Source organism: Scatophagus argus, chromosome 24 (assembly GCF_020382885.2).
Source record: "Scatophagus argus isolate fScaArg1 chromosome 24, fScaArg1.pri, whole genome shotgun sequence".
Classification (NCBI taxonomy): domain Eukaryota; kingdom Metazoa; phylum Chordata; class Actinopteri; family Scatophagidae; genus Scatophagus; species Scatophagus argus.
In genome coordinates this window covers 11,010,516-11,024,287 of record NC_058516.1, presented here as the reverse complement: position 1 = coordinate 11,024,287, position 13,772 = coordinate 11,010,516, and the positions used below count along the sequence as shown (strand labels likewise).

General features: G+C 39.4%; 4 protein-coding genes across 5 annotated transcripts; 3 read left to right on the top strand and 1 right to left on the bottom strand.

The window, feature by feature from the left end:
• Positions 1-739: 739 nt before the first annotated feature.
• On the bottom strand, positions 740-1,862 carry LOC124055485 (gamma-crystallin M3-like). The gene is made up of 3 exons (XM_046382388.1): positions 1,682-1,862; positions 1,151-1,417; positions 740-1,028 (listed from the first exon to the last, which is right to left on the bottom strand). Exons 1-3 carry the CDS (start codon positions 1,793-1,795, stop codon positions 747-749), a joined length of 663 nt encoding a protein of 220 aa, XP_046238344.1. The 5' UTR covers positions 1,796-1,862; the 3' UTR covers positions 740-746.
• Positions 1,863-2,321: 459 nt separating this feature from the next.
• LOC124055486 (gamma-crystallin M3-like) lies at positions 2,322-3,742 on the top strand. Its single transcript, XM_046382389.1, has 3 exons — positions 2,322-2,336; positions 2,438-2,686; positions 3,446-3,742. Exons 1-3 carry the CDS (start codon positions 2,322-2,324, stop codon positions 3,722-3,724), a joined length of 543 nt encoding a protein of 180 aa, XP_046238345.1. The 3' UTR covers positions 3,725-3,742.
• Positions 3,743-5,788: 2,046 nt separating this feature from the next.
• LOC124055488 (gamma-crystallin M2-like) lies at positions 5,789-7,292 on the top strand. 2 transcript variants are annotated; one of them, XM_046382392.1, is made up of 4 exons: positions 5,789-5,797; positions 5,923-6,165; positions 6,839-6,853; positions 7,004-7,292. In XM_046382392.1, the coding sequence occupies exons 1-4, from the start codon at positions 5,789-5,791 to the stop codon at positions 7,256-7,258; spliced, it is 522 nt and encodes a 173-aa protein (XP_046238348.1). In that variant the 3' UTR covers positions 7,259-7,292. The 2 variants fall into 2 exon arrangements, with proteins under 2 accessions (XP_046238348.1, XP_046238347.1); XM_046382391.1 differs by lacking the exon at positions 6,839-6,853 and having other exon boundaries at positions 6,983-7,292.
• Positions 7,293-11,451: 4,159 nt separating this feature from the next.
• LOC124055493 (gamma-crystallin S-1-like) lies at positions 11,452-12,278 on the top strand. Its single transcript, XM_046382404.1, has 2 exons — positions 11,452-11,738; positions 11,894-12,278. Exons 1-2 carry the CDS (start codon positions 11,452-11,454, stop codon positions 12,153-12,155), a joined length of 549 nt encoding a protein of 182 aa, XP_046238360.1. The 3' UTR covers positions 12,156-12,278.
• Positions 12,279-13,772: the final 1,494 nt, after the last annotated feature.

The following is a 13,772-nucleotide window of genomic DNA, read 5'->3' as shown; positions in this document are numbered from 1 at the left end:
ATGAGGTGAGGGACCAGTGCACATTAATTTAATCTTATAAGCATCACTTTAACACCAAAATGTTAACTTTGTACACCAGATAGCTCATAATACTGTGGAACATGCAAATTGTTGAGTATGTTTACACTGCCAAGAGGGTAAAAACGTTTAAAAACGACAGCCTGGTCAAGGTGGGACTGTTGATCCTTCATTACACTTCTGCATTCTGTATTAACAGAATGAAGGCCAGAAAGAGGCCATTGTTGTTCTGCCTCTGAGCTGTCAGAGGTGGAAGTAACAGTGCTGAATCGACATCTGTATAAAATGAGTGAGCTGGAAAGGTAACAAGGTTGGGACAGTTGAGGGTGAGACATTTTGTCAACATGTTATGCATGTGACCCACAATCTGGAGGTATAAAAAGCAGCTTGCTGCAGTTAGCAGCAAGCTCCAAGAAGAAGAAAAGCAACCAAACATATTTGCAAAATGGGTTTGGAGCCTTACACAAGGCTCCAAACCCTCCTACAGAAAATAAGATCATCCACCATATCACAAGGATGTTATTCCATTGTTTTTGGTCCTAATTTTGACTGGCATTATTGTGGTAAAATGATTCTGCTCTTCTCAAAGAAGTTCTCACTCACTCCAAACAATTCTGTGCCGGATGAACCTACAGACCAGCTCACTTAAGACAAAACAACCAATAACAACCAACTTTATTTGGGAATCAAAATAAAGTTCCCCACAGTTCCTTTTTAATGAATGATAATCAGCACAAATCCATGATGCGCCTGATGGAACGGATTCTTATCAGGTTGCTTATCCCACTCATGTCTCTGAGGTTCCTATACTCTCCTGGCCTCACGTACATCATTCGACCTCTGTAGTTGGGATGCTCAAACATCAGCCAGTGGCCATCCATCACATTGCAGGACTGGCAGTCAGCAATATAGTAACGGTCCTGGAGAGACTCACAGTCATCCATGAGCTCATGCGTCTGGCCTTCGAAGTTCTCCCTTTCATAGATCCTCATCCTGAACTGTCCACTGTGCTGTTGAAAGAAGATGAGACATCCTAAGTCTAAGGGGGGAAAAAAAATTGCTAAGCCATACTGTGATACAAATACAGTAAGTAAAAATCTAAAAGGTATAAACAACTACTAAAACGTCTTACCAAGGGGATCATGCGACAAGAGCGAATGTTATCCATCATCGCCAAGCCCATCATGCCTACTACACACCCCATTTGCTGAAAATCAGAGTACTCCCCTCTCCTCAAGAAAGCCTGATTCCCCGTGAAGTTGGGGCGGTCGTACACCACAAAGCACCCATTGTCCACCCTGCATGAGTTGCAACGGTTCAGGTGCATGTGGATGTCAGAGCAGTCAGTGTTGCACTCATAGGACCGACCCTGGAAGTTCCTGTCCTCATAGAAAATAATCTGCAGCAAAAAAAAAAAAAAAAACATATAGTAAATTTACAGTCGTTACATGAAAACCTTCAAAGATAAGGAGTCTTGGGTGTTTTATTTTATTTATTTATTTATTTTTTTTGATGGAAAAGATTGTTGGAACAATGCATTTCATGCTCTAATGAGAAACCTTGCTCAGCAGTTTGCATACTGTATATCTAACCTATTAATCAATATATTATTATTTCTACAGCATCAGATCTTTCAGCACTATACAAACATGATGAATAGTACCCTGCCCATGGTGATGGTTTTGGTTTTTATAATTGATGCCAACCCAGTTTCACTTTTATATAGAATCAGCCACAGACCACCTTGCACACCTTTGTATGAAACATCACGACTCATCACAAGGTTCACGTGGGCCCGCTTTCACTTTTTACACCTCAATAGTTATTATTGTATGTTGAATGTAGTTTTGGGAGGTCATGTCAGGTCATAACAGAAGGAAAACTTTTTTTTTTTAAATGATGTATTATTAATTCCATTTTCACCTTTCAGGCCAAAGAGGGGTTTATGGTGTCTGTGTGTGTACCTTGCCATTTGTCGAATTCCTTTTATTGTTATCATGACATTCAGTCTCACCTTCTTATCTGGTATTCACACCACATAGATTTTTACAGAAGAGATACGAATTAAATAGTTGAAGTTGCTGGAAGCAAGCATAAAACACAATAATCAGTTCACAATAACTATTGCAGAATCTGACATGCAGTAAATCTGTCATCCTATGGTGTTGCACTGTGCCACAATATAGAGTGATGACTCAAAGGTTTCAGCACAAGCCATGTGGAAATACTATGGCTGTGTAATGTATAAAAAGGGAAAAGGGTCAATGTTGAAGCTGTACATCTGAGATTAGCTCACAAATATCATGACCATGGGGAGGGTAAGTAAAACTTTCAAATCATCTGAGGCATAAAATGTAAATCAAAAATTCAAAAGAGCCTTAAGGCAAAATCATTCAATTGTTCACATCGTTCTTTGCAGATCATATTTTATGAGGACCGGAATTTCCAGGGCCGCTCCTATGAGACCAGCAGCGACTGCGCCGAGCTCACCTCCTACCTGAGCAGGTGTAACTCCTGCAGGGTCGAGAGTGGCCTCTTCATGGTCTATGAGAAGCCAAACTTCATGGGCCATCAGATGCTGGTGAGGAGGGGCGAGTATCCAGACAACCAGCACCTGATGGGAATGAGTATGAGTGACTGCATCAGGTCCAGTCGTATGATTCCCATGGTAGGTGGATTTGTTTATCGCTGCATTGAAACCCAGAAACATGCAGAATGATGTAGCATTTCGAGTTTGTTACAAAACTTGATTTCCAGTTTAAGACCATCACAATCTATGAGTGCACAATACTGAAAGACTGGTGCACTGATGACACCACCTAAAAAAGTCTTACAAACCTTGCAGCAAATCTTTCACATCGCAGTTTTCAATCTGCTAAAGAGGGATTTTTGCAAATTGAATTAGCTAAAAGGACACCGTCATCCATGTTGGACTAACGCATGGCTTTTTTACAGGTTGACAGGACAAAATTTTAAGCTGAGCATATACAAAAGTCTAGCATGAATCGCTACAAATATTTGAATAAAATTAATAAAATTCTAGGTCCACTTACCAGCATTTGAGCTGACCTAAAGATCCTGGAAAAGCTTGTGGAGTATTTATTTATAGATACATTGATTCTTCTCAGGATTTGGTAAATTTTGCATCGGTATTTGCAAACTTAGCAATTAAAAAATAAGATGGGAACATCCAGTTTTAAACATGGTCAGTTTTATAAAATTAAATAACACTAGTATAGAGGCAAACAGCAGCTGTGCTTGCAATAACTTTTTAGTAATCATTATGTGAAGATTACTAAATCTTAGTATCTTGAAAACACATAAAGCAATGAGATCATTTACGCCATTCACGATAAAGGTTAGGCTGAATTTCATTTCCTGTTCTGAGGTCCACAGTCGTTCAGCCTGATGTTTCTTCACCCCACAGTACAGGGGACCCTTCCGAATGAGGATCTATGAGAGGGAGAACTTTGGAGGCCAGATGTATGAGCTGATGGATGACTGTGACAATATGATGGATCGTTTCCGCATGTCTGACTGCCAGTCCTGCAACGTGATGGACGGCCACTGGCTGATGTTCGAGCAGCCCAGCTACAGAGGCCGAATGCTGTATGTCAGGCCAGGGGAATACAGGAACTTCAGAGATATGGGTCTGAGCGATGTGACGAGGTTCAGCTCCATCAGGCGCATCATGGACTCCTGTTAACTCAAGCTCTAAATAAACTTGGAGGGAAAATAAAGCAAGCTGAAATCTAAAGTTTCTGATTGCTGCCTGTCATTTTAGCGTAAAATAGCCATTTTTCAAGTTTGTTACGAAACTCATAGATCATCACAATCTATCAGTGGACAATTAGTCATTTTTTTGCTGACATTTTTTACACGGTAATGAAGTGCAGGAACTGAGGTGAGGTATGATAAGCTTTGTTGTTAGAAATTCAAGCCCGCAGGAGAAGCGAGAAGTCTGCTTAGGTCGTTTCTAAACGAATTCACTAGCTCACTCTCAGGAATCAGATAAGTTCCCCACAAGCAAAACGATTCACAACTCTGTGATTTAAAGCTGCAGTAGGGGAAAAAAACTTTGCAAACCAATGCAAAACATTCTACCTCTCTCTCTCTCTCTCTCTCTGCTGCCGTGTGTCCCTCTGCTGAAAGCACAAACCAAACCCACAAGTTCAAATGACAGCAGAAGGTGACGAGAGCCCAGAGAAACAACATGCCTCATGGTGTTTGCTCTCCGTTGAATGAGCTTCATGAGGAATCTCGGGCCCACTCACTGTAACTCGTCTTCCATAGCACTTACCTGCCTTTAAACAGCCAAAAGGAGGTGCATAGGTCTACTTTTATGTCAGCCAGTTGAATTCCAATACACTTCTTCTGGAATTTTTTGCCCAAACCCCCCAATACTCCCAGCTTTAGGACAAGTCTCTGCAATTGAACAGGATTTGTAATGGGCCAAAATGAGCAAAACATTGCCTATCCTTTAATGGCAGAGGACAGAGACAATGTTACCAGGTTGATACCAGGCCTGAAAACTGTAGTAGAAGAAAAAGAAACAGAAGTTGTGAGTTAAGGCACTCCGACCGCTCAGCATGTGGATAGTTTGGGAAAAGTCTGTCATTCTAAAAGGCTTGACCTGAAAGTGAAGCATTTAAAGCAGATGGAGATATGATACAGTCGGCGAATGCAGATAATATTTTGCTGTCTCACAGCCATTTTTGAAAAGAATAAATTCATGTAAAAGCACAACAGTAAAAACAACCAAACTGTCTATTTGCTGCTGTAAGAAAATGTTACGCTGCTGCTTTATGCATCGTTTCAGTTCATGCTTTAATTGAAAACCCGATTGTTTTAAACCTCACACAGAATGTACTCTTGGTTCATAGGAGACCTATCATCAGTTGAATTGTTTTGGAGATTTTGCATCTCTGCTGCCAAATTCATCTATCACAGCCAAATGGCTCGGATTTTATGTTGCACCTAATGACCCCCAAAACATTCCTTGCTTTGCTCAAACTGACCTCTGCGATATGCAAACGCTAAAGCACATTTAGGGCAAAACAAAACTGTGACAGCTGGTTAAGCAGGGTGTGTGATTCTTGAAACTAATAATTACAATTCTTGCAAATCCACAGGGCAACTGCTGTCGCTACACTTACCTATAAAGCCTCATTCCCAATATGAGAAAACTGCAGTGGCTATAGTCCAATTTTAGACAGTAAATTCAGAAATAAAATCATATTTATCGCTGCAAGAAATGATTTCAGATTCCTGTTGATGCGCACGTGTAAGACTACATGAAAGAAGCCGTGAACAATATATATTCCTTTGCCAACTCACCTCCACACTCCACTCTGACAGATAACAGAAATAACAAGATTACAATTACATCGATCGACTCTGAATGCTGAAACGTAAGAAGAGGATGCAAAAAATAAGGAAAAATCTAAAATAAAAGCATCTGTGGTTCAGTGTTACTGTAGTGCTATTCTAGTTAGGCTGTTTGCAGCTCTCATGGAAATACAGAAGCCAATTTAACATTGCCAAATATTTTTTTTTTTCCTATCATTGTCTCACACTGTTCCAGCATGTGTTTGATACAGAGTCATCATCAGACTGGAACAAAAGCAAATCAAACAGCACCAAGCCATTTTGCTGATATGTAAATCTCCCTCATTTGGGTATCAAAGACTTGCCACACTCTGCACATTTTGTTCATCAATAAATAGTTTGATGGGGCTGCAGCAAAGAATGAGGTTTACAGTGCATCCAAATGGGGAAGGTAAGAAAAAGACCTATTACAGCTGCTATGATTTTAGAAGAAATGTGCTCATTTTAAGATACTCCAGTTCAAAATAAAATACTCACATAGTGTGAATCCAATTTTTCCTCTTACCTTTTCAACAGATCACATTTTTTGAGGAGAAGAACTTCCAAGGCCGCTGCTACAACTGTAGCAGTGACTGTGCTGACTTGCATACGTACTTCAGCCGCTGCAACTCCATCAGGGTGGAGAGTGGTGTGTGGGTGATCTATGAGAGACCCAGCTTCCAGGGCTTCCAGTACATCCTCAGTCCTGGGGAGTATGCAGACAATCAGCAATGGATGGCCTTCAACGACAACGTCAAATCCTGCCGTGCCATCAAGAATGTAAGAGTCTTCAGGCTTTTACAGCAAATGCAATGGAGGATTTTAGGTTTGACACATTATGATTCTGAATAGTTAAAGATAAGTGTTAAAACTGGGTTTGAGCAGTAAAGAGTGGGGGTGTAACAAGGCACAAGACTAAGCTCTGTAAGCCCCAAAAGGAAAGCAGATTATTTAACAAATGGCCAAGTGAATAATATCAAAGATATCACATGTAGCGATAAAGCCATGGAGACTTATCACCAAACAAACAAAGCTAAAAGGAGAGTGAAAATTAATCATACTAATTACTCAAAGTTCAGAAACATGTCTCCATATTCTACTGTTGCTCTGTGCTGGTTGTAAAGACAGAAAAAAAAAACCCCAGAAAAAACAAACTGTTAGCTTGATGTGGAGTTCTGGACCCAAGTGACCACAAAAATAGTTACTACACCTTAAAAAGAACTTTATTGAAGTATGTCTTGTGCAGTAATACAGAGAACCTACTTCAACCTCAAAATAGTGTAGCCTATGGAAAAAGGAATGATCTTATTGGACCAGCAACTGGTCTATCAGTTGAAATGAAAGCCCCAAATTTTTTGAGCAACCAGTGTCTATAACAGAGTATCAAAAAAATTAGTTAAGTGAACATTTTACAGAGTTACAATTTGGATAAAAAAATTATCCAATATTCCAGTCAGGTATTAACAAAGTTTTTTGTTTTTTGTTTAGTATTGCTGCAAAAAAAATTCCATTATCAGCATTGGTATTGAAAATGTCACCCAACTCTAGCTAGCCATTGCGATAACTTTCATGGAGACTTTGTGCGATATATTTTTAGGTTTACGGCAGTTCATGGAAGCTGAGGCTGTACGAGAGGCCGGATTTCGGAGGTCAGATGGTGGAGTGCTCCGATGACTGTCCCTCAGTGTATGATGCCTACAAGATGCGTGAGGCTTACTCCTGCGTGGTGACCGATGGTGCCTGGGTATTTTACGACCTCCCCAGCTACAGGGGGCACCAGTACCTCCTTGAGCGGGGCGAGTACCGGCAGCACAGTGACTGGGGGGCCTCCTCGCCTGGTATAGGCTCCTTCCGCAGGATCACAGAGTTTTAATTGAACCTTGGCTTCAGCCTTGAGCAAAAGCGATTGAAGACCTTTAACACTATCAATAAATGAGAAACTAACTCTGACTGTTCGTATGGATTTTCTGTCAATATGTGATCAACAACTGGTTTGAAATTATGGATCATTTTTATGGAAGATTATAGCAGCTGTAATGGTCCTCACACTTAGTTTTGTGGAATGAAATTTTAAATACAACATAAGTGATGTAATATTAAGAATGTAATCACAACCTGAAGAGGGCACTCCAGTAATTTAGTTTTTTTTTCAATCCCATAAAAGTGGGGGAACTTTCTAGAGACTGATTAACGCCCAATACATATTCATGAACATACCTTTAAACTGCAGGTCATAACGCCAGATCTCCAGTCAAGATTGTTAAGCAGTTTAGTCATTAAAGTATTTCTATGAGTCCTGATAAGAACGTGAAGAACAGAACAAAATGACAGAAGAGGATACAACTAGACATAATAACTTTGAATTGAACTTCCTGTGGCTTCTCTAAATCTAAAAACCTTGTACATGTTCTTGTAAGCATGTGGAGATGGAAGCTGATTATTGCAATTATAAATAATTTTTTAATAAATCTTTCCAGGTATAAATTTATTCTGAATAAATGCTTAGTATTTACTTTTTTTGAAAAGATACTTAATTCGCTTAATTCTTGATCTTGCTTGTTTTTCTATATACACATATACAGTTACTATGTATCATTTCACCCTGAAAAAGTGAAAAAAGTAACAAAGATACATTATATGTTCATTACACTCAAAAAAAAAAAAAAATTAACAGCATGACAGGGGTTTATCTATACCTGTACCTTACCACTTCTAAAAATATATGGTTTCCCTGAGGGGGCGTCAGGTTAAAGGTCACAGAGTGTCCAGAATGGAAAAGGTGTGTCATCTGAGGAGCAGGAATATGTATAAACATGGCATTCTGTGTATTAAACTATCATTTCTATGTCCGAGTGGGAATATTGTCTGACAGTGGCATTAGAGACAAGGTCAGGTGGGTCATCAAAACCATTATCTGTCTGTAACTGCAGCATTAAGTCTAGGTAGTCATTTTGAATGACCAGACAAATTGTACTGTCAAATACTGAATACAGTCAGTGCTTGTTTTCTATATCAGTGCTATGTTTCTACTTCTAATTGTTGCTTAAGCCTAACCAAACCTTAAACTTAGCACTATTGGATTAAATACAATTTCAACAATGATTTTATCATTTCATTTAGAGGATTTTTTCTGTCGTTTCTAGAGCTTTCACAGGCAGATGCAGAACAACATCAGTGATGTTATGTGATGATAATGGTGAGTGAAACTTGAGTTAGCGTTGTGTTTAAGCCTCTCTGGTAAAGTCTCTGGTGCCTTCCTGCTTTGTCACTGACTCAGCTCACAGCGTTTCATATCAAACCGGATGTCCTGCAGTGGCCTTGTTTTTGTTAGCCCGCTTTGCTGCATCCAGTGGTTTTAGGATGCTTTGCACTTTGCGTTTGCATTGTTTAGGGAAACGGGATTCATTGCTTCAGAACAATGTGATAAGCCTGGATAAATATTTGAACGGCTGATTGAATGATCCAGTTCACACAAAGCAAACCATGTGCTTAGTTTTACTGTTCTTGTTCTATATAAAGAAAATATGGGAAATGGCTGCTTTGATGTTTTATATAACACTAAATCTATTGATTAACTATGGAGAAGGTGTGTTTCACATAGATATGACACATGTTTACTGCCATATATTTAATGCAACACAAAAGTAAACATAAATGCTTGTAAACTATGTGCATGTTCACAGCTTTAAACAGGTATTATTTGTTTTTGTTCTCTTTCCGGATTGTCTTCTTCAAGGACAAAACCTTCCAGGGTTGATTCTGCAAGTGCAACAATGGCTCCAGCAACCTGCACACGTACCTTAACCGCGGCAACTACATCAGGGTGGAGGGAGGATTCTGGGTAATCTATGACTGACCAAACTACATGAGTTACCAGTATGTGCTGAGCCCTGAAGAGTCCAGACCAACAGTGCTGGCTGGGCAGCAACGACACCATCAGGTGGAATTTAAGTTAAGAAGTTAAGAAAGATAAATAACACCAGACCAGATCAGTCTTTTTGCCAGTTTACTATAAGTCATATGTACAATTTTAACTCCCTCTTCCCCAAATTATTACTCATAATCAAGGACAACTTAGATACATGAAGATGATCTTCTACAAGCATTAATTGCAGCCAGTGTTCAGTATCTTTTATTTATTTATTTATTTTTTCTTCAAGGTGGGAAATTCATGGAGGCTGAAAGTTTGGGCGAAGCCAGACTTTGAAGGTCAGCATGCCTGATTTGTCACAGCTGTATTGTCCAGTCCTGCAAGGTGTTCCCAGGTGTCTGGATCTTCTACAAGCATCCCAATTGCAGGGGGCGCCAGTACAGGTGACACTCTGAGTCAGGGGCGTGCAGCCCTCCATTGGATCCATCCGCCAGGTTCAGGAAGATTGTAATTTTTAAAAAAAAAGTGTAAAAGGGTGGAACATACATCTTGACAAATAAAGACATGATCAGAATAACACATTTCTGCTTCATCTTTATCACTAAAAAAACTGCACGATGAAACATCAGGTGTGACATATTTGTGTGTGTCAGACACGTTTCATTCTTTGAACATAAAATGTATTTTGTATTTTCTGTCTTCATTTGGAGGTATTTATTAATGTGGAATTTCTACAGTGAAAGCCACTGGAATTATATTTACAGAGGACTGATGTGATTTAAAAAAAACAAAACATAGAAAACAAATACAGCTCAAATTTAAAACAATAAAACAATACCCATCCTAATGATAAATTCACTTTTATGCTTTATTTTTAATATCATGAATCTCCATGAGTCCCAACTTTATTGGATTTGGGGGTTGTAATATGTAGTAGTATGAAATTAAAATGAAATTATTATCCTTGAGGGCAGATTATTATTAGTATTATGCAAAGTTAGATGACTATGAGTGACTTTGGAATGTTTATTAGATTGGTAATAGGATTAGTTGATCAACTAATTTTTCTCACGTTTTATGCCATTTTACAGGGAAGAACTTTGCTTTAGTTTCATTTCATTTCATTGTAAAAGTAATTGGCAGATTAATCAACGAGCTGCTGTAGCTGTAATCCTTAACGCAGCCAAGTCTAAGAGTTGAACATGATCCAGTCAAAATTTGCATCAGCCCAGTAGCAATCAAACAGAGCATATAAAAGCCATGAACTTTAATGCAATTGCAGCATCAGCTAATATGCTAATTGGAGCTCATTTGAATAACAATGAATCTACTTGCACTGCATTTCATCAGCCTTTATATGAACATGGACCATCAGTAACACCGGGTGAACGAGGAGCTTTAATTTCATTGGGTGAGGAGGAACATAAGGTGATTATGGAGCGCATGGGAAAGGTGAGTACTGTAATTGTTCAGCACAATGATAACGTGTTGCAATTTATACCATCTAGTTGTTGGTAACTGTCCCTATACACATGCATTTGCTTTGAGTTAAAAAAAAAAAATTATTTTCCTCATCACATATGACTTTTTACATGTATTCAGTTCTCATGTGCAAAGTCTTTGCTTTAGTAGTCCAAGATGAATCAATTGGGTAAATATTTTTATTTGAACAAAAATGCTTCTTTTGTTACCAGTAAAGTCTGGGACAAAACCCTTAGAAATGCAATATGCTTTTGGCCACTTGGGTGCATCATAACATGGTCAAAACATGACTTCTGACACATAACATGTAACATACCTTATAAAGTTATAACAAAATGCAGTATTATCACCACTTGGGTATTTTTTTTTTTAATTTTGGTCCTTATTTTGATCTGTAACTACGACTTTGTGCCCGCCAAGTGAACTGCTGAGATGAGCCATCAAAAGAGACAGTGAATGAAACAAGAAACATGAGCAGTTGTCTCCCACAGCTTACAGACCAACTTCCTGGTTTGAATTTGGCATAGTGTGCACAGTCTCCCTGCCAGCATTTCAGCTTTAAACTGGTATGTAGTGATGTTAATAGTAGCAGCGGCAGTCTCAGTTTTATTATTAGTAACGATATATTTTTTAGCAGTCGTATTAGTATATCAGTAGTAGTAAAAATAGGGTCAGTAACAATGACAGAAGGTGCAGTCATCTAGTTCATGTACATGTCTAATTCAGGGTCCTGCTTGCAGATCTTCTTCTATGAGGATAAGAACTTCCAGGGTCATTACTACGAATGTAGCAGTGATTGTCCTGAGCTCAGCTCCCACATCAGCCGCTGTAACTCCATCCGGGTGGAGAACGGGGCCTGGGTAGTTTATGAACGACCCCACTACATGGGGTACCAATACATCCTCATGAAAGGGGAGTACCCTAACTACCAGAACTGGAACGGCTTCAGTGACACCATCCGTTCCTGTCGCCTCATCAGGCATGTAAGTCAAGGAAAAACGTGGATCATCAGTTTTTCCTGAGCTAAACTGATGATACATGGCAAGTTTGATACCAAACTCTCATACCTGTCTGTTAAATATGAAAGTAGAGACAGAAGACCTTGTTGGTTTCTCATTAACACTTTGGTTGTATATCATTCAAGCCTTACAACAGGCACAGGATTCGCATCTACGAACGTCCAGATTTCAGCGGCCATATGATTGAGTTCAGCGAGGACCTCCAAAACCTGTGGGACCGCTGGCGCTTCCGTGACGTTCAGTCGGCTAACGTCCAGGAAGGCAGCTGGGTCTTCTATGAGCATCCAAACTACAGGGGACGTCAGTACTTGCTAGAGAAGGGCGAATACAGACAGCATGCAGAGTGGGGGGCCCTTCATCCGTCTGTCGGTTCCATTAGACGTGTTGTGGAATTGTAGGCTGTATCTTCAACCGTATCACTTACTGTTTCTCACCTTCCTTCTGTCAATACCCTGCCTGCAAATAAAAGCATACAAACAATGGACATTGGAGTTTTTTTGTGATTACAAAACAGGTCAGAACCAGACGAAAGCTCAGGAAGTCACCCAAAGCATTACAATCCATCCTCTGGGGAGCACGCATGAATGGACATGACATATTTCTTGCAGATTTTAGAAGACTTCCTCTGTGCCAACTTGCTCATCAAGGAGGATAAAAGGTCAAACCATCTTGTTTTTCAAAGGTATTTTTTTTGATGCACTGAGCACCACATGTGAAGTACCATCTTATGTTCAAGAGAGGGCAGACATCTCCGCATCTGATATGTACAAAGCTCAGAATCCCATCCTGCCTGCAACTTGATGTGGAAGTGAAGGCCAACAGATAGCACTGTTTTACGACATAAATGTCTGCCTCGCTGCCTGCTCCTCTCCATCAGAGTCATCAACCCAAAGGATAGCAGGATGGAGGCGTAAGAGCCACCTAGTGGTGTTAGAGCTTTATTACACAGGGCTGGACACCAACGGTCATGTTATCATGAACAATCTTCACTCGAAAAAGTTTGGGATGAAACAAATTTCATCTGATTAAACTGACTTAGCAAACATTTTGATACATATAAACATGGGTTAGTATTGAGTATCAATATTTTGTGTCAAAGTTATGTCTGTTAAACCGTCATCTCGCAGTAGCTTTGTAACTTCACTTTATCCAGTAGTATGTACTAATTATGTTTTTGTAAGTCACTACAATCCATGAAAGGCCCTTTATGTCGTATTTACCAGAGGTCAAAACTATTACATTGCTTTTTAGAAAGCTCTTGAGATACTGACCTACAATTAGGAGTCAAAGCTTTTAGATAATATATCATACAAAAATACTTCCCCCTATTTTATTCATTTTTTCCCTTTCTTCTTCTCCCTTGTCACTTATTCACATCATATTGCAGCACTGTAACTGAATTATTTATCGCTAAAAATGCATTTTTAAATGTAGTCAATACAAAAAAAATAATATATCAACATTTTATTTTTTTTTTAGAAAAATAATCAAGTAAACCAAAACCATGGATGCAGAGAGTAAGCTAATAGATCTACACTTAGGAGCAAAAGAAAAATAGTCTCATAAACACAACCTGCAGCCACACGTGATAAGAAACCACAAGCCTGCAGGGTTTAATTTCCTGACACAGGATGTGTTAGATTATATCAATGCTTGTTGATCTGCCAGAACGGAAGAATAAAAATCTCTGATGTGATATGAATGTCGTAGTAGACACGTGACAGCTCGGCAAACAGGAGAGTTTGCCAATCAGTAACAGAGCTGTGCTGAGCTCAGCTGATGTTTGAACTGGAACTTTTATCACACCCAGATCTGTTCTGGCAACCCCCCCCCCCCCCCCCCCCCCCCCCAACGCTGATCAAGCAGTTTCTAAGTAGAACACAAACAATCACCGTCCACCTGAACAGGTCATTCAGTCTGAAGTCATAAGGTGGGACTTTTGCTTGGAAAAGCAAGAAGTACCAAGAGGAAATGAAATAACATCTGACAACTTAAGATAAACAATAAGTGCTATA